Source organism: Phyllopteryx taeniolatus, chromosome 12, assembly GCF_024500385.1.
Source record: "Phyllopteryx taeniolatus isolate TA_2022b chromosome 12, UOR_Ptae_1.2, whole genome shotgun sequence".
NCBI classification, from domain to species: domain Eukaryota; kingdom Metazoa; phylum Chordata; class Actinopteri; order Syngnathiformes; family Syngnathidae; genus Phyllopteryx; species Phyllopteryx taeniolatus.
The window spans coordinates 13,950,696-13,971,317 of record NC_084513.1 but is presented as its reverse complement, the minus strand read 5'-3'; the positions used below and the strand labels follow the sequence as shown (position 1 = coordinate 13,971,317).

Below are 20,622 nucleotides of genomic sequence, written 5' to 3'. Positions count from 1 at the left end.
ATGCTGTGGGTGTGTTTTTCAGCTGCAGGTACAGGAGGACTGGTTGCAATCAAAGAAAAGATGAATGCGGCCAAGTACAGGAATATCCTGGACGAAAACCTTCTCCAGAGTGTTCAGAATCTCAGACTGGGCCGAAGGTTCACCTTCAAAAAAGACAATGACCTTAAGCACACAGCTAAAATACAGAAGGAGTGGCTTCAGAACAACTCCATGACTGTTTTTGAATGGCCCAGCCAGAGCCCTGACTTAAACCCAATTGAGCATCTCTGGAGAGACCTGAAAATGGCTGCCCACCAACGTTCACCATCCAACCTGACAGAACTGGAGAGGATCTGCAAGGCGGAATGGCAGATGATCCCCTAATCCAGGTGTGAAAAACTTGGATCATTCCCAAAAAGACTCATGGCTGTATTCGCTCAAAAGGGTGCTTCTACTAAATACTGAGCAAAGGGTTTGAATACTTATGGCTGTCTGATATTTCAGTTTTTCTTTTTTAATAAATCTGCAAAAATTTCAACAATACTGTTTTTTCCCTGTCAATATGGAAAAAATGAAATTAAATGATGTTAGCAAATGGCTGCAATATAAAAAAAGAGTGAAAAATTTAAGGGGGTGTGAATACTTTCCGTACCCACTGTATATCATGTACATTCATAATGTAGGTCTATCCACGGTCAGAGCAATTAGCTTGAAATTGTCATTTCTGCTAAGTTTTACTTTTTTCTGTTCCTCAAAAAGGTTTTCCTAACAGGGTTGCGTACCGTGAGAGACATGTCGGAGCAAGATTACTACTATTTAAAATGATAAGAACAAACCATGTTAACAATTACAACACAGATACTTTAAAAATACATATAAATAAAATCATACCCCAAAAAGCTGATTTAAAACTTCCTTCAAAAAAGTTTTAATTACATGATGGCATGTATGTTGAGAGACATGATTTAAGGATATAATTTCTATTTAATATATGTATTTGATAAAGCAAATCTTTTAACAATTACAAGATCGATATACAGATAAATGTTGTCTGTGCAATTGCAATGTACACAAGAAGTGCATGTTGCAGTATTTAATGCCATTTCATGAAATATGGGCGTGGGGCCTGGGTTACGACGTCCTCTCGTTGTGTAATGATCCACATACAAAAGTAATTGCAAAAGTTGGGGAGATCAACAACAACAACCTTTATTATGGTGACTCATGATGATTTTCATGTTGTTTTTTCTTTTCGTTATTATTCAATTTTATTCCTTTATTTCTGTTATTTTTAGCTGAGCGTGGCTGGAGTGTGCACAGGCAAGGCAACTTTACTTTCACTTTGCAGTTCCTCTTTTCCTGACTTGTTTCACAGAAACGACGTGGTAGTGAGTCGTCCACGGTCGTGTTTGAGGGAAGAACTTTTCTCCGAAGTTATTTCTCGTTATGTGGACGACGAAAGTGTACTCGGCGTGTCTGTGCTGCTGAGAGTGAATAAGTCAAGTCCACCCAGGTAAGAGTTAGGTAACTCTAGGTTTGCTAGGATACTTTAAGAACGTATCCATGTTGTGTACGCCTGGTTATTGTACCTTTTAAAAAATATATATATAATTAATACTCACATTCCGTACTTAAGTAGGGGTACAGACGCCTATGTGTTCACACAAAAAAAAATATCCACAGGTGGACAAAAAAAATATATATATTTTTTTGTTTATTTAAACCTCCGGTCGCAAAAGTACGAATTCAACTCCTTTACTTAAGAGTAAAACAGTCCAGATTCTGAAATGTAAAAGTAAAAATACAGCTGTCTATTATATAGAATACCTGTTTTTATAACTTTTATTAAAAAGAAACATTACTGGACATCAATACGACGTTGCTCTAGCTTTGCTAACGTTATCTGACTAAAAAATAAAAATAAGTGCGAACGATAACGACTAGGAAAAAGTACACGTGTGTATATGTATATATTATTTTTCCAGATTAGAGAGATACATTTTTTTAACGCTTATTGTATTAGGCTGGCACAAGACTCAGTTTATGAGTTACGAATCATTCTGGTAGCAGTGTGTTTTGAGCTATGGCATCCATTTTACATAAGACAAATCTCACACCACACCCATCCATCCATCCATTTTCTGAGCCGCTTCTCCTCACTAGGGTCGCGGGCGTGCTGGAGCCTATCCCAGCTGTCATCGGGCAGGAGGCGGGGTACACCCTGAACTGGTTGCCAGCCAATCGCAGGGCACATAGGAACAAACAACCATTCGCACTCACAGTCATGCCTACGGGCAATTTAGAGTCCCCAATTCATGCATGTTTTTGGGATGTGGGAGGAAACCGGAGTACCCGGAGAAAACCCACGCAGGCACGGGGAGAACATGCAAACTCCACACAGGCGGGGACGGGGATTGAACCCCGCACCTCAGAACTGTGAGGCTGACGCTCTAACCAGTCGGCCACCGTGCCTCACGCCACACCACCAAACAAAAATATCCACAAATTAGGAATAGTGAAATAATGATGATCTCGTCTGTTTACTCACAAATCGACTCACTCAATATGAAATCTGGGCCTGTAATTGAACACCAAGTTTATATACTTGAAGAAAGCCATGATTTGTTGCCCTGTATGATTGGCCACAGGTGGTTCAAATGTAGCTTCTGCCATCTAATGGAGCAATGTTACCACAATTTTCAAAATACCTTTACATCAAAATAGATAGATATCATTGGATAGAGGAGTGTTACACAAATAAAATGAGGCCTAGTTTGTCAAATCGTTTAAGGATTAAGGATTTTATGCCACTTTTTGTTGAAAATTTGCCAAAATATTCTGCCCAGAAATCAATGTAAATCATTAGGAAATGTGAGACCAAAACCTTGACTCTTTGGTAGAACAATTCCTTTCTTTTTAGTTGAGACGGAAATGTGACGTTTGAACAGGGCGGATCATTTTGATGATCAAACTGAGAGCACCATGATCATCACAATTACTTACAACTTCACAGAAAACAAGAAAAATAATACTGAATCACCACCAGATAGTTTTCTATCGTTACAAAATCTTATTAACGTGTGATTTTTGACACCGAAATCGAGGTACATTTTCATCTTTGTCAGAACCACAGAAAATCTCAAACAAATCGAAAAATTAAAAAACGAAGCGTAAAAGGGATTTCCAAAACAACGTGAAAACAACAAGTATTACCTTGCGTGAAACAATGAGAAAACGCGATTTTGGTGGACTTTGGTGAATTAAAGTACGTGAAAACAACAAGTATTACCTTGCGTGAAACAATGAGAAAACGCGATTTTGGTGGACTTTGGTGAATTAAAGTACCCTATTTCTAGGTACAAATAAAAATGGAAAGAAAATGGTGGTCGGTTTTCAGGCTTTAGTAACATGCCTATCAAATGGAAGAACATTTATTTGTTCTGCCTGGCACTAAATGTCACTAGTATTATTAGATGAACAAATTTCAATCCATCAATCAACATCTCAACCACAGTTGACATCTTTTTTTTGTGTTGCATCATCATCTGTGGAGGTTGAGAATAGTAATGAGCCTACTTTGACAAAGTGTGTTTTCAAATGTACAGCGTAAGAGTAAAAAGTCCTAAGAAAAATTAATACTGAAGTAATGTACACACACCTGAAAAATCTGCTTAACTACAGTAACAAAGTATTTGTACTTCATTACTTCCCACCAATGACTTTTTATATCTGATAGTCAGCGATAGACTAGAACAAGAATGAGTATATATATGTCAATTTTCTTACTTGAAGAAATAATTTTCCCTTGAACCCTCAGATTTTCTTCAATTTATGAGGTGTGTTTGTAAATGGAAGGAAAAGACCAGAACACAAAAACTTTATCTCAAAAAACCTCAGGTTATTTATTTAAACATCTATGTCTTTGAAACTACATCACTTAAAAGCAGATTTTCGTATTGTTTTAAAGCACATGCATGACCCTAGAAAACTGTTACAAATGTACTTCTGTGTACTCAAGCATAGTTTAAATTTAAGTCTAAACTTCAAAGGTAAGTAAAGCAAAAATCATTCAGTTTATTTTATTATAATGTGTATGGTAAGTATTGTTATTGTTGATTAATACTGTACAACATGTCTTGGAAACTAGAGTTCATAACATTCACATGTACATTCTACCACCTCGTTATAATAATAATAATAATAAATAATAATAATTAATTCATAATTTAATAAACAATTCACAGATCTTTTGAAGGATTTTATGGACCTATCAGCCACTAAGTTGTAAAACACAAAACAATGAAGAATCACATCTGCTAAACGACAGCGTGTGTTTTATTCCAGGTCATGGATTTCCAGAGGCTGCTTCTAAGAGCAGCAAATGACCTGAGGAATGATGATGTCAGAGCTTTGGTGTTCCTTTGTACCGATCTGCTGCGAGCTTCACGCTCAGACTCGGTGGAGACGGCCAGTGACCTCTTCTCCATCCTGGCCGACCAGAACCTCCTCACACCTGAACGACCTGACCTGCTCACCGAGCTTCTCCTCATCATCCAACAAAACAGTCTCATCCGGGACTTGAAGCTCCAAATGCCTCTGAACACCCGCCTCATCCCTCCTTTCAGGTGGGTATTTGCACACATTGCTCGGAAAATTAGGTACACTTGCACTTATCAAAAATCCAGCTTTTTCAAAGATAATAATCAAGGTTCAAGGTTTCTCTTTATTTGTCTCCTTAAGGAGAAATTAGTCTTGGAGCAAGGAACAGCTGCATATGAATGCGCAGCCATGCACCCATTTTCTATAGCGCTTATCAGTGGTGTCGCTAGGCCTATTTTAATAACATCTCAAGCCCCCACCCCAAAATCATTTGGTATTATGTGTTAATGCCGAAGTTTTATTGTCTTAGTCCTACTAAAACCAATCTTCAGCCCCACGATTGGATTTGGGGGTACCAAAACGTCAATCCACTACCACTATCGTCAAAAATGTTTCTTTATCAGCACCTCTCAGTACAGATTCATTCTCTATTTGAAAATTCATCATGATAGTCTGACTTACTCCAAATACCCTGAATCTTGTTAAAATGCGGATTATCTGATGTTAATTGTATTATGTTCTGATGTATTTCTATACAGATACTGTCTCTAAATATACTGTAAGTCATAATCTAATTGAGGACCAGTTACCCAGACAGGTTTATTTGTCTGAATTCTTCAGGAAGCTGTTGTACGACCTTTCGTTGGATATTACCAATGAAGACTTGAAAACGATGAAGTTCTTCCTCCGTGAAAAGATTCCACGGAGGAAACTGGAACAAAGTGTAAGTGGGATTTCCTTATTTTAGCATTTGTATGTCGGATGTGTGCCTTTACGGGGAAGTGATGTCAGCAGCTGGAGTCGGGTTGGCTGGTTCGTTCAGTGTGAGTGTCTGTGCGTCAGTTGTGGACTACAGCAGCTAATTGCGAGTGTTCTCATTTTGTATTTGTGTGTTTTACTGACTAAATTACTTTGCAAATGTGCTTGGTTGAAGCAATCAACACTGGAGGTCTTCCTGGAAATGGAGCACATGGACTTTCTCAGCGACACCAACCTGAACTTACTGGAAGAGATCATTACGTCTGTGTGCCCAGTGTTGAAAGAAAAGATCATCAAGTTTAAGGAAGCTCATGGTAAGAAAAGGAATATCAGGACCATATGAATGGTTTTGATGGAATGGCACAAAATACAAAAAAGAGATTAGATTAACCCATGGACTAGAACTCTGCTGTTTTTATTTAAACTCCAGTGAATTGCAGCTTCCCTGTACCTGACGAAATGCAGTCACTGGGATCCAAGTCGTCATCTTTTGAACAGAACCAAGTAAGTTCTTTAATATTGCTTAGCGTATTATTATTTCTATGCCTTTGTCATGGCATTTCTCCAGAACCACATGGCCACCTAATAGTCTGCATGATATTAGATATGATCTGTAATGTTTCTGAGCAGGTCAGCCAGTCCTCGGAGCATCAGATTCCTGGCTCATGTGAGCTGTCAGGTATAGAATATAAGACCCATCTATCTGCACATTTTGTCATTTTTAAAAATTAATACATTACAATCTAAGTCTGTTTCAAAACATTGTGTTCTGTGCTTTTCCAAAGAACTGCCATCGTCTGTCGAGGGAAGAGCGTATCGAGGTTGTCATGACGATTGCATCAAAGTGTGACGTATCTCTCATGTTGTTTTTCTTAGTGGCACAGTTCTTCGTGTTTTCTTCCTACACTTGCGTGGGTAATACACGTGTTAGCTTGGGTGTATTACATTTGAGTCACAATCACAGTGCTTCCCATCGGACGATTTTATGACCTCTGAACCTTATTTCTATGTCTCCGTAGAGATTGTGAGTGTGGGGAGTGTTTTAGATTACAACGAGAACCTGTCACGTGGACTGAGAGCAATGACCACTGAAGAAAGTAGCCGTGTCGACACAATATGTAACTAAAAACATCTACTAATTTACCATTTTGGATTAGAATACTTTACAGTGGAACCTTCAATGTTGAGCACTCTGATGCTAGCCTAAGGTCCTCATTTCATAACTACTTTTCCATAGGGATTATGTTTATCGCAGGGGATACAATCCAGACCCCCCCCCCCCTTTTTTTTTTTTTAATTATTTTTTTTAATTAAAAGTATGGCTCCTCTCAAACACTTTAAACACATTTAAGCCTATTAACATACACTTAAACTTATTAAAACACACTTTTAAACACATTGTAAACATTTGACACATAGGAGCATACAATACTGTACATATTCTAGTGTCTGTGTTTGATAAATCCTGGTGGTGTGCCATGTGACGTCAAATAAAAACAGTCACTTAAAAATCAGCGATATAGCGGGGACGCAAACAAAGGACCGAGACATAATGGTGGTACACTGTACAATGGAGCGGGCAGAGGGGAGGATGCAAGTTGCCACACACATTTGAGGATTCAGGATTACCTCTCTCACACACTACTGAAACACTCTCATTCACACAACAGCTCCCCACCCACCCATATACATTAGCTACTGTAAATGCTCAGAAATACTCTTATGAAATCCTTCGACACAATGTACGGAAATGCAGTCATAAATTGAAATGCACATTTCAGTAGTGTGTATGAAAGCATTTTATTAGTGTCTGTAAAATCATTTCACTTGCATATGTGAGTGATACAAATTTCAGTTGTGTATGAGAGCGGTTCACTAGTATCTGTAAGGGCATTTCACTAGAATGTGTGACAGCGTTTCAGTATTGACTAAGAGAGCGATTCACGTGTGAGCGAAAAAACATTTCTAGTGTGTATTAGAGCGTTTAACTAGTGTATGTAAAACGTTTTAGTCGTGTATGTGAAGGAAAAAAAATTCTGTTGTGTTTGTAAGAACAGGTCACTAAAACATTTTACTTGTTTATGAGAGCATTTCACATGTGAATGTGAGCGAAAATAGAAAATGTATCGATGGAATTAATCCTACAAATGCTCATTGAAATAAGAAAAACTTTTGTGAGAGTCTGACGTGACGTCACACACGATTATGTTTTGAGCTCCTACTTTTTGTGTAATTTTAGAGGTAGGATTTGGAGGTTCCACTGTATTAGATTATTCAAAATTCTTATGGACCTTCCACCTTATGCTAATCTGCCCCTCAGTGACAAGAGAAGATGGGCATTCCTCTTTTGACACAGAAGATCCAACAAACACAAGTGATGAGGTGTGTCGACGTGCACAAAGTATAAATCTTATCACATTTCATCTTTTGATAATAGTCATATTAAGTGTCTCTGTAGGATGTGAAAACCTATTCCATGAATGGAGTCAAACGTGGAATCTGCCTAATAATTAACAACATTAACTTCAAGGAAGTGGAAAGGAAACTCAAGCAGAGAGAGGGGACCATTATTGATGAAGGTAGGTTGCCTCAACCCTCTTATCCTTGGGGTTAATTTGACCCTATTCGATGTTTACTGTCTCAAAATACTGTGCCGTGAAAAAGTATTGGCCCCCCCTCTCAAATTCTTATATTTTTGCATAGTTTCCCCACTTTACGTTAAATATCATCCAACAAATGTAAATATCAGACAAAGATAACCCAAGTAAACATAAAATGCTGTTTTTTTGTGGTGATTTTATTTATCAAGGGGGGGGGGGGGGGGGGCTATTCAAAGCTACAGTACTTGGTCCTGTGTGAAAAAGTAATGGCCCCGCTTTTCTTGGTTCATTTTCATTGGTTCATTCACCACACCCAAATCTGATGACCCCCAGACCTGTTCAATCAAGAAATAACTTAAATAGAACCTGTTAAGACAGAATGAAGTCGGCCAAAAGATCTCAAACAGCTGCAACAAAATGCCACGATCCAAAGAAATTCAAGAACAGAGGAGAAATAAAGTAATTGACATCTATCAATCTGGAAATCTTTAGGATTCCAGCGAACCACGGTCAGAGCCATTATCCTCAAATGGAGAAAACATGGAACAGCGGTGAACCTTCCCAGGAGTGGCCAGCCTACAAAAATAACCTGCCATTTTTTTCATTTGTCCATTTATTTTTTTTAATTACATGCTGGGATCTGTGACACAATGGAAATAAATAGCATAGATAATAGAAAATAAAAAAATTAATTGCCATTAATTTAATGTAATTTTATGTAAAAATGTTATATCAAGATATGTAGGGGACCCAAAAAGAAGTTATTTTATTCATTAAATCTTTTTTAATATATTGGCCGATGAATCGGTTATCAGAATTGTTTTTTTCTCCCAAATATCAAAATTGGCATCAACCTCATCGGCCGGGCCCTAGTTTATATGAGCCCCTAAGGAGAAACTAGGCAGACACTTCTTAGAAGCAGCCATCAGATTGTATTTGATCTGCTGGCATGCACGTTTTTATTAAATTATACCTCTATTTATCCTGAAAGTGCTTGTCCTGTCTCTTGTCTACTAAAAGTGTTTCCCTCAATAAGTATAGTATAGTATAGTATAGTATATAGTGTAATATAATATAGTATTAGTGTAGTACATTTCCTTTCTGGGTAAATAAAGTATCTACCGACCGACAACCGACCTATAAAAGAAAAAAAAAAGTGTAAATGAGGATTGCTGGCTCTGTGTGTTTCCAGCTAGTCTGAAGAAGGTGTTTGAATGGCTTGGCTTCGAGGTTAACATCGAGCGTGACTGCAACAAGGAAAAGATTCTCTCATCAATACAGAAGCTCAGCACCAGAGACCACAGTCAGATGGACTGCCTGGTGTGCTGCGTGCTCAGCCACGGGGAGCAAGAAAGCGTGCACGGCGTGGATGGCCGCACTGTCCAGCTCACGGAGCTCATGCAACCGCTCAATGGGTTGCATTGCCCTTCTTTAAACGGAAAACCCAAACTATTTTTCATCCAGGCCTGCCAGGGCTCCGCCAAGCAAACCCCCGTTTACTTTCAGAGTGACGGCCCAACAGACACCAACTTGACCTACGATGCCGGACCAGTGAAAAGATCCATCCCAGCTGACGCGGACTTCCTGCTGGCTGTGGCCTCCATCCCATTGTATGTTTCTTGCAGAAACAAGAAGTCCGGCACTTGGTTTATTCAGTCTTTGTGCCAAAACCTGACCACAATGGTCCCCAGGTACGTTAGGCATCAAAACTATGCTGTCTACACTCACTGCACACAGCCCATTAAGATCCAACATAAAAGCATGAATTCAGAAAAGCTGCCCTTACAGAAATAACTCAACCGAAACTTAACTCAACTTTATTTATGGAGCACTTTAAACAAATGATCGCACGATTGAACATAAAATATAAACCACAATAATAATAATCATAATAATACATATAGGCGGCACGGTGGCCGACTGGTTAAAGCGTCAGCCTCACAGTTCTGAGGACCCGGGTTCAATCCCCGGCCCCGCCTGTGTGGAGTTTGCATGTTCTCCCCGTGCCTGCATGGGTTTTCTCCGGGCACGCCGGTTTCCTCCCACATCCCAAAAACATGCATGAATTGGAGACTCTAAATTCCCCATAGGTGTGACTGTGAGTGCGACTGGTTGTTTGTTTGTATGTGCCCTGCGATTGGCTGGCAACCAGTTCAGGGTGTACCCCACCTCCTGCCCGATGACACCTGGGATAGGCTCCAGCACGCCCGCGACCCTAGTGAGGAGAAGCGGCTCAGAAAATAGATGGATGGATAATAATAAATATATATTATTTTCTAAATAAAATATAAAAGAACTCCCTTCACATTGGCATTTGGCAAACAGGAGGTTCAGTTTTTTTTCCACCCTCTTGCTGAGTATAGTGAGAAGTTGTTCATCGATAAGAAAGCGCAGCATGATTGAAGTCTCCACTGACCACTATGAAGGCGTGCATGACGTCACTTGCGATGGGCGCAAGCTGAACGTTTGAACGTGAACAAAGAAACTGCAGCCGTCAGTTCGTCAGTTGGCGAGTTAACTCGCATACAGAAGAAATCTGTACCATTTAGTCCTCCCCTCTCTCGCTTTCTTTTTACGTCATTTCAGTGTCTGCTCGCGTCATTTTCCATATGTCCTCCACGATGTATTCTTCGCCAAGGGGACGCCAGGCGACTGCATTTTGGGCAAAGCTCCTCACAGTTGTAGCATCATAGACAAACGGCAAAAGTCCAATAGTGGCGATATTTTCTGCTAAATACAATATCATATATAATTAAGTGCTGGTAATAGTGCAAACAGTTTGGGACAACGTTAAGTAACCTTAAACCCCAACAACAAAAATCGCTGATATTCCCCGCAAAAATAAATAAATAAATAAATAAATAAAACAATGTCACAGCTAATACACTCTAAACAGTGCAAAACAGTTTAGCACAACGGAAAATGAAACTAAATGGTAATAAAGGATGTAAAAGTACAAATAAAGCACAGCAGAGCTCTTGTAACAGGGAGGCGACTCACAGATGCCTTTTTGAAGTTGTATTTTATTTTTTACTACAAATGCATGCTCATTCAGGCGCATCTCAATAAATTTGAATATTGTAGAAAACTTCATTTATTTCAGCAGTTCAATTCAAAAAGTGAAAGTCATTTATTCATTTTTCTTGATTCACTACACAGAGTGAAATATTTAATGATTTTATTATTTTATAATTTTGATGACTATAGCTTGACAGCCAAGTAAAACCCCAAATTCACCATCACAAGAAATTGGAATATTACATACATGACATTAAAATGATTTTTTAACATAGAAATTTGGTAGGAATTGGGTCTTAAGTATTTTTTGTTTCATGAATCTGTCTAGAGTATGAGTTTCACTTTTTGAATTTAATTACTAAAATAAATGAACTTTTCTATCATATTCTAATTGATTAAGATGCACCTGTATGTGTATATGTGTAGGTATCAAATACTTATTTTTTATTATAAATAGCCACAGTCACTACGACTACAAAGTTAAAGATACGTTCTTCAAAATGGTTGTGGATACCTGTTGTCTAGTTCATCATCCGAATTTTTAAATCCAGGAATTACGACCTAATGGATATCATGACCAAAGTGAACAATGATGTGAGCCAGCAGACCGCGTGTTTGGAATCCAGGTCCGTGAAGCAGATGCCACGATGTGACTCCCGTCTCAGGAAGAAAGTCGTCTTTCCGGTTCCCATAGAGCATCCCGAACGGCTTTGACCGTCCTGCACCTGTGAATACTCCAAGGGACGTTTGTTGCCGTTTTACATTCATAGTGTCTTTCTCTGGACGTTAATGTTTTACAGCAAGTATCACCTAAAAAAATACTTAGCTCTCCAAGTACCACCATCATGAATAACAGTAAAATACAGTAATGTCGGAGGCCCAAGTGTTCATCAAAACGCGAAAGAGGTTTTATTCCTAAAATTATATTAAAGTGGCACTAAACAGGGCCAAAAATTTTTTAGTTTATATGATGTAAAATCACGTTCAGATGCTCAACTTCAAAACTGAATGGTTATTGTGGACTATAATCATAAAAATAAGCACACAAGTTAACTTACCCTCGTTGTTGGGAACATAATGTCACAGCCGAACACGGCACCTGACGACAGCGGGACGGTAGGAGGAAGCCCAGGTAGTTAGACAGTCGGCAATGCCCCATTCACTACTATTCAGTTACCCATGCTGTCTCTGGTGAACGTTTACAAAACTATCCGAGTCGGGTGGTGGTGCTGATGTTCAGCTCGTCATCAGCGTGTGTTTTCAAAAAGACAATCCATCGCTTTTTTTATTCACTTATATCAAGTTAACCACAAAGCCATGTTGCAGCATTATGCATGGTTTGAATATTAACACTGCAGAGATATAGGAAAATAAAAAAATACTTGAGTAAATGATTCAATTAAAATGTTAAAGATTAAATAAATAAATGTGAAACAACAAACCGTTCTTCAACCTTAAAGGCAAATGTGTTGTATGTAAATGTTAAATACATCTGAACTGTACTCAAGCAGTGATTCTTTTGCACACCACTAGAGGGAGCCCGCCTACCACTAGTCGTACTCGTACCCCACTTTGAAAATCACTGCTGTTGCTGTAAACCAAAACCTGTATCAATGTCAACCATGAGATTAACAGAATTCTTTCATACGATAATGATCCCATTTTCTGTATTTTTTTAACTCATTCAATGCCAAAGACAACTAAAGTCATTCTTTAGAAGCCAAACGTTCAGCGCCAAGCGTCGTTTTTTATGTTTCTTTTCACTGGGAGGCATGCAAAACGGGCTGATTTACCACCACCATGGAGCGCCTCACGAGTGTCCTCGCACCTCTTTTTTATGGCAAATCCTTGAAACTATGGTGACAGACACTGTGCTCTGACCACTGTAAGGTAGGCATAAAAGCATCATCCAGCGTTGTGAACGAAATACATAGTTTGTTACCCTACTGAGGTCGATTTTTCAGGTATCTGTACTTTAGTGTTTATTTTTATTTTTGTACGAGCACTACGGAAGTTAATTAATTATCCAAACTGTGTATTTTTTTGCCAATTTATCAAAATGGATATTTTACATAAATGACAGAAAATCTATTTTGCATTTTACTATGGTACTTAAGTACATTGCAGTCTGTACTTCATACTTAAAGACCTAGAAAAGTTTTTTTTTTTAAATGCATTAAATGTGTTTGAAGGTAAGTGCTAAAAACGTGCAATGACTGAGAACAAGGAGTGAATTGCAGAAATATTGCATTAAACTCTTTTTCACCATTTCAGTTGAACAGATTTCTTTTGGGCGTAGCTAACACGGTGGCCAGATGATGCAAAGGAGACCTCCAGCATGAGAGTACCAAGCGCCCTTGTTCCATGCAGTGGCCATTCAGCGCAATTGAAATTTCCTTATTTATAATAACTTGGCCCATTTCTACCAGCACAACATACAGTTAGCTATTGAACTATGCCTGCAACTTCCCTGAAGTTGTTTCTGTTATTTGGGATACAGTATCTCTGCTGTGTGCACCTACGCACGGCGCATAGCGTGGCAGCCCCCCACGCGAGCCCACCGCCACCTTCTCAACGTCATTAGGGCCGTCAGCCTCACAATTGCTAATGTGACAAAAACTGGGGACCCCCCCCAAAAAAAATCTGAGATCAGGACGTTCCCAGTGATGTCAGCCATGGCTTGCGTTTGAGAGTTTGACAGCCAAAGGGAAGAAAATTTACGTAAGCATTTACGTATAGGTGCCATATGTTACCAAACAATTTTTTCCCTAGTATTTGGGATGTAACATTGGCTCTATGGTGCCTCAGTAAACGTGAAATATGAATTAAAATCGTCCACACATTCCTGAGTTTCATATGCTTTTCTAATGTGAGGCCTGAAATCAGGTCATTCGAATTTCTCGAGCTTAGCTATGTCACTAGCGAAGATCTCCGCCTTCCCTTTCCGCTCTGGAGCCAGCGTTGTCAACATAAACACGTGTGCCTTCACAAGTGGGTCTTCTCCACGGAGGCAACCAATCAGAGGAAATTACTTAGCCAAATATGGACAAATTGGATACAAAACTGGGACAAACAGAAGGAGCTGTCAGAGGGACCTTTTCTGGACACTCGTATGACAAAACCAAGGTCATTTTTTTGTGTGTTTTTTTAAAATGAAATTGATGCTTTTATACTAAGTCCATGTTAGAGACTCACTCTATGGAGGTCTAAATAGCCCAAATATGGGACCTCTAAAAGTGTAAACTAGAATTCCTCTAAATTTGTGAACCCGGGGGGCGATATTGATTGAGCTGTTATAAGCCTGTATTAATAAATTACTAAATGTGGAAATAGATGTCTCTGTATCAGTCAGTCACTGTCTCAGTCACCCAATTAATCTTCAACCGTTCACCTCGCCTCTCCTTTAGTTACGCCCACTCTTGGTTAGGCCTCTCCTTGGGTACGCCACCACGTGCCTACGCGGCGGCCATGTTGAGGAGGTCATCGTTCCCATAGAAGGCAATACATGAAAACGTCATTCTGCAACCGGACAACAGGGGGCGCTAACCAACAGCATGCTGAACGTGAAGTCACGTCACGTGAACGCGGTATCCCGGATGTTGAAACCAACACTCCAGCTTTTATCTTCCGGCCGGAACCACAATGAAGTATTTTTAGCATCCCGACTCCGGGCCTCGTTACTCTTTTTACATGCGCAGATAAATATGCATTCGTAGATATTGATATTTATTGATAGGTATTTACTAAATAACGCACTTATAACGTGTCGAGATCACAAAAGCGCGAAGATGTCTAAGGAAATGTATCAGGCTGAGATCACGTCCACTAAATCAAGGTTAGCCTACTACACTTATGCCAAGTCACGATATTCTTCGGGGTTATTTCCAACCTTAACAGGCCGGTTATGTTGTGGCGATATGGTGAAAAGTGGCGTTATCAACCAAGCGGGAAGTTACGTTGGTAAAGTGAAAGCTAAATTGTCCTCTGTTTGCGATGCATTCCGAGGTTACAGACGGCCCTCGGCACAACAAGCCCCCCCGCCCCACATATGTACCCTCTCCCCCCTCACATTATTATATTTATCGCCGAAAAGTCGTTATCCTTCAAATGTTGACTGTAATTATGACTACTACTGCGTTAACCTAGATTACTGATAGCCTACGTCGAGTGCCGGTTTACGTACACAGTCGAAAGTGCGTCGTAAACCGAGGACCTTTTTACAGTATTCTGATGACGTTTTAGCCGTCTATGAAAGCGTTAAAATGGGACGTTAAATGTTGTGTGACAGTTTAAATGTGACTTGAGCATTAAAATGGAACCTTAGCCCTAAAATGTAACATTAGTGGTAAAATGTGGCGTTAGCATTAAAATTTTAGTGTTAAAAGTATGAGATAAGCATTCAAATACGACATCAGCATTCAAATATAACAGCATGAAAGGTGATGATAGTTATAACATGACGGTAGTGTTAAAATGTATCATTAATATATAATGTTAGTGATGTTAGCCTTAAAATGTGATATAAGCGTTAAAATGTAACATAATCATGTGACATCACTATTAAAATCGGATGTTAGCAGTAAAATATAACATTTAAATGTGATGTTAGCAATAAAATGTAATGTTAGCATTGAAATGTGATGTTATCGATAAAATGTAATTTACGTGTTGGACTGTGATTTTAGCATTAAAATGTGGCAGCAAAAAAATATAATGGCCTCAAAATGTGACAGCGCTAAATTGTAATGTTAAACTAATTAAAACTAATCAGATTCAGATTATTAGTCCCAAGAAGGGCAATTTAGTTTTACAATAAACCCGTCAACAGTACAAAAGTAACAACAACAGGAAACAGTTATGTGTACATGTACATAAGTATATATCCCTATAAATACATAAATATACACACAAACACAGTAATACCGCATGGTATGACACCAACAACCACAACCAGTGACCGTACAGCCAAGCGACATGCAGAATGAATAATTGCATCTCAGTTTATTTCCCATTTTGTGCTTTTAGCAACCTTATTGCAGAAGGGATAAAAGAGTTAGTGTAGTGTCATGAGAGCACGAAAGTGTGACCCTTAGCGTTAAATTGTCATGTCAGTGTTAAAATATGTTAGCATGAAAATGCTAGTGTTAACCGTTAAACTGCCCAGCCGGGATAATAAAAGTTTTCTGAATCTGAATTGGCGGCACGCTGGCCAACTGGTTAGAGTGTCCTCACAGTTCTGAGGACTGGGGTTCAATCCCCGGCCCCGCCTGTGTGGAGTTTGTTTGCTCGCCCCGTGCATGTGTGGGTTTTCTCCGGGCACTCCGGTTTCCTCCCGCATCCCCCCCCCCAAAAAAAACATGCGTGCTAGATTAATTGAAGACTCTAAATTTCCCGTAGGTGTGAATGTGACTGCGAATGGTTGTTTGTTTATATGTGCCCTGCGATTGGCTGGCAACCAGTTCAGGGTGTACCCCGCCTCCTGCCCGATGATAGCTGGGATAGGCTCCAGCACGCCCGCGACCCTAGTGAGGAGAAGCGACTCAGAAAATGGATGGATGGATGAATCTGAATTATGTGACATTAGCGTTAAAATGTGTTGTTAGCACGTCAATGGCACATTAGCGTTAACATGTAACATTTGCATCAAAAAAACTAACAAATATACAGCATAAGGAAAATACAATCCCGGGTGTTAGTGATGATGTTTCAACTCTGTTACCCCACTCAGCCAAAATAAAGAAGAAGTCCCAAGGGCCAATGCCGCCAGCAAGACCCCAATCCAGATGCTGCATGAGTACGGCGTCAAACATGGCAAAATCCCCACTTATGTGCAGGAGAAAGCTGAAGGCCAGGCCCACCAGCCCAGCTTCGTGTTCAGCGTGACTATTGGAGAAGTCTCCTGCAAAGGTTGCCATTTGTTTGTGCTTTAAAACAGACCCTATTATATTTGATTAGGACGTGATCTTGTCTTGCTGTGTCTTCCAGGTGAAGGTTCCAGTAAAAAGGCAGCCAAACACATGGCTGCTGAGGATGCGCTGCGCATGCTACAAGTGAACACTGAAGCTGTGTAAGTACATCCAATATGCCGCTTAAGACATTCAATTACTTATTACAGTACAATATCAAACAAACACAATCGGTCCAATAGAAAATGATGGGGAAAGTGCTTGTACACTACAACAATCAATGTTAACTTTAACGACGAAAGCCAAAGATGTTAAAGGTCCCATATTTTGGCTATTTAGACCTCCACAGAGTGACTATCTAACATGGACTTAGTATAAAGTGTCACTCCACAGAGTGACTCTCTAACATGGACTTAGTATAAAGTGTCAATTTCAAATAAACAACACCTTGGTTTTGTTGTATGAGTGTCCAGAAAAGGCCCTACTTCTGTTTGACCCAGTTTTGTATCCGCCACCTTTCCTCTGATTGCTTGCCTCGATGTAGAAGACCCACTTGAGAGAGCACACGAGTTTTTTATGTTGACAGCGCTGGCTCGGGAGCGAAGAGGTAGGCGGAGATCTTCGCTAGTGACATAGATAAGATTGAGAAATTCAAATGGCCTGATTTCAGGCCTCTCGGCAAAAAAGCGTCTGGAACTCAGGAATGCGTGCACGATTTCAACTCTTATTTCACACGTTTACTGGGGCACCATAGAGCCAATATTACATCCCAAATGCTAGAAAAAGTTGGTTTGGCAAAATAGGGGACCTTTAAATCTTGATGTTGTTCCCGCAGGAGTCTCCCCGTGAAGTCCGAGAGTAACGGCGTTGCAGCAAAATCAAACGACCACCACAACTCAGTGGGCATGCTCCAGGTAATTAACTTATTCTGGTCATTACCCGCACTTCACTATTTAAAACAGTTCTCAGGTGTCTTAATAACAACATGTCTGTGACACCCTTTTGTCAGAATACCCCAAGGATCAACAATCATAGCCAGCGGTGCACAAACGTGGTGCGCATGCGCACTGAAAACGTTAAAAGCCATAATAGTGTGTCTACGCATTTGCGTACGAAGCTTTTTTTTTTTTAGGAGTAGGGAGTGGAGCAGAGAGGTAGCCCGGGGTTGAATAATGTTGTCATTCGCGAACAACTTTTGAGTAAATGTACTGAATGCAATCCCTCCATGAACTGATTTGGTCCTTTCTCAATTCACTTGATTTCAGATGCAAGCAGGTACCCTGACAAACGGCGGCACTCGTGGGGTGGCGACAGATGCTGAGTGCGCAGGGGCCGCCGACGAGGCGGATTGAAACATTTAACACTTTAGCGGATTGAAACCACTAACACCGTTCGCACACGCCAGAATGAGCGCGCTCACTTTAGCTTTTATCAGGCAGGGCTTTTGACGTGGGCAATTTTGATTTGCCAGCGTGGCTAAAGTGGGCAAAATTTGGATCCCCAAATTCTGTTTTCATTCGCCATTTGCGAGGTGGCAAGCGGACAGCACCAACACTGCTACACTGTATGTGGCGCATGGACACGTCACAAAACACAAATACTCCCCCACCGTGCCGAGAAGTTCACGGAGCGATCAAGTATGTGTTGCTTATCCGAAGCTAACACTGTTAAGATAACTCAATGCATCTAACAAAATTCAATACAGCTCTGCTTACCTTTTAGCATTGACATGATAGCAGGGATGTTATCCCCGTGGGTGGTGTGCATGTAGAGGTGTTCAACTAGATCTTCCATGCAAACAGTAGTTTACAGACGTAAAAGTGGGGGATGGAATCATCTTTCCCCAATGAAATGCCTTGAAAGTTTGAGTTGCTCAAGTGTACTCGTTCCTTCCTGGTAGGAGCTGTCCTTGCAGAGAGGTTGGCGTCTTCCCGAGTACAAGACGCTAATGGAGACCGGTCCCCCGCACAGGCGAGAATTCACCATCACCTGCGCAGTGGAGTCCCTGTCAGAGACGGGTACGATCATGTCGTTCACAGGAAATAAAGCCAGGTGACCGCACGTCTTCATCATTGCTCATCTTTTGACCAAGCAGCTGCTGGAAGCTCCAGGAAAAAGGCAAAGAAGGCAGCTGCCGAGAAGTTGGTGGCCAAGCTTCAGAGTCTTTCAGGCTCCTCTGAAATCACATGGGTGGGTCTTATGCCCAACTTTGTGTCAAATAGCTACTCATGCTTTATTTTCCCCTGCATCACAGACACCTAAACCAAGGGTGCAATTCGAGAACCTTAAGAATTCATCGGCCGAGAAAATCTCCTTCCTAAGGAGGAACCCGCTGAGCATTCCCAACACGGACTACATTCAGCTGATGGCCGAGCTGTCCAAGGAGCAACGCTTTGACATCGCCTACATGGACATCGGTATGTGTATGGCCAGGATACGCTACACTGTGCATGTGTCTCCTCGCCATATTCTGTGTCCTCCCACATTCTAAGAACATGTATATTTTATTGTTTTATATTCACAGACTATAAGTAAGTATTTTACTGTAATTGAGACTCAAACAAAATAAAACCTTCACGAATAATGCAGGCCAAACTTAGCTCCTCCCTCACATACAAACTTGTCTCTCAGGCAAGATGTGTCGCTTCAACATACTTCCTTGACACCAATTACTACTTTCTTATTCAGCCAAGGCTTTGGCACAATGTTGTAGCATGCACAGCCCTCAACAGTATAGGAATTTCAAATTCCGTAACCTGATAATGATTTGCTGCTGGTCCTTTAAATTACTGTATGCAAGTTTTCAAAGTGCTAGTGGTTACATTGACGCCGTAGGAACGGAACTCAAGTCGTAAACCATGACCCCTTACTTTAGATTATGTGTTTTAATCATTTTTTCAGCTATTGAAGGTGCTTTATTTGTTCAAGTGGACGACGCCCTTGAACAAACTGTTTGAAAAGAAATACAGCTTTAATTTTTTTAATTATGTGTTTTAATCATTTTTTCAGCTATTGAAGGTGCTTTATTTGTTCAAGTGGACGACGCCCTTGAACAAACTGTTTGAAAAGAAATACAGCTTTAATTTTTTAAATTTTGAACACCAAAGTCTTCCATTACAACAAGGGTGTTGTCTTGGTAAGACATTCTTTTCACCACTGATATAATTTCTTTCAAATAGAAAGGTACAAACCTGCTAGTTTCCAAGGCAACCAAGCTGCCCAACCAATCACTGAACTTGTTGAGCAGATGGGAACGTGCCGATTCACCCGTGTGCGTCGTTCTAAGGATCTGTGGCTGTGCTTTGCAGATGAGCTGACGGCCAACGGGCAGTACCAGTGCCTGGTAGAGCTGTCCACCTCCCCCGTCACCGTGTGCCACGGCACGGGCATCTCCCGCAGCAACGCGCACAACGCAGCCGCACACAGCGCCCTCCAGTACATCAAGATCATGGCCTCCACCAAGTAAAATGCAGAAACTGGACTGGAAGGTGCATTTTAACACAAACTACAACCACCTGTATGTCAGGACACCATTGTGTGTTAATGATTTATTATTTATGTACTTATGTGGCTGAAAGCTAACTAAATGAAGCACTTGACAAAGATTCAAATACCTTTAAGTGACTTGTGTGTGTGAACTTGGCAAAATGTATACTCCACGCCTACCCATGTCTACTTCAACCATGTGTATCAAGTTCAAAAATAAAACCAGTCAATGGAAACAGTCACTTTCCCATTGAGTAATTCTCAACTCAACAATG

The 20,622-nt window shown here is 40.4% G+C and overlaps 2 protein-coding genes across 4 annotated transcripts; both read left to right on the top strand.

The window, feature by feature from the left end:
• The first annotated feature begins 1,135 nt into the window (after nucleotides 1-1,135).
• casp10 (caspase 10, apoptosis-related cysteine peptidase) lies at nucleotides 1,136-14,289 on the top strand. Of its 3 annotated transcripts, none has more exons than XM_061791303.1 (12): nucleotides 1,136-1,492; nucleotides 4,324-4,604; nucleotides 5,200-5,302; nucleotides 5,513-5,651; nucleotides 5,778-5,841; nucleotides 5,968-6,016; nucleotides 6,123-6,252; nucleotides 6,357-6,455; nucleotides 7,658-7,719; nucleotides 7,868-7,916; nucleotides 9,130-9,628; nucleotides 11,507-14,289. In XM_061791303.1, the coding sequence occupies exons 2-12, from the start codon at nucleotides 4,327-4,329 to the stop codon at nucleotides 11,667-11,669; spliced, it is 1,635 nt and encodes a 544-aa protein (XP_061647287.1). In that variant the 5' UTR covers nucleotides 1,136-1,492; nucleotides 4,324-4,326; the 3' UTR covers nucleotides 11,670-14,289. The 3 variants fall into 3 exon arrangements, with proteins under 3 accessions (XP_061647287.1, XP_061647286.1, XP_061647288.1); XM_061791302.1 differs by having other exon boundaries at nucleotides 1,137-1,492; nucleotides 7,796-7,916; XM_061791304.1 differs by having other exon boundaries at nucleotides 1,139-1,492; nucleotides 5,768-5,841; nucleotides 6,123-6,158; nucleotides 7,796-7,916.
• A 270-nt stretch (nucleotides 14,290-14,559) lies between these two features.
• Nucleotides 14,560-20,585, top strand: prkra (protein kinase, interferon-inducible double stranded RNA dependent activator). Its single transcript, XM_061791305.1, has 8 exons — nucleotides 14,560-14,790; nucleotides 16,684-16,862; nucleotides 16,941-17,022; nucleotides 17,697-17,775; nucleotides 18,762-18,879; nucleotides 18,957-19,051; nucleotides 19,116-19,278; nucleotides 20,170-20,585. The coding sequence occupies exons 1-8, from the start codon at nucleotides 14,744-14,746 to the stop codon at nucleotides 20,325-20,327; spliced, it is 921 nt and encodes a 306-aa protein (XP_061647289.1). The 5' UTR covers nucleotides 14,560-14,743; the 3' UTR covers nucleotides 20,328-20,585.
• The last annotated feature ends 37 nt before the right edge of the window (nucleotides 20,586-20,622 follow it).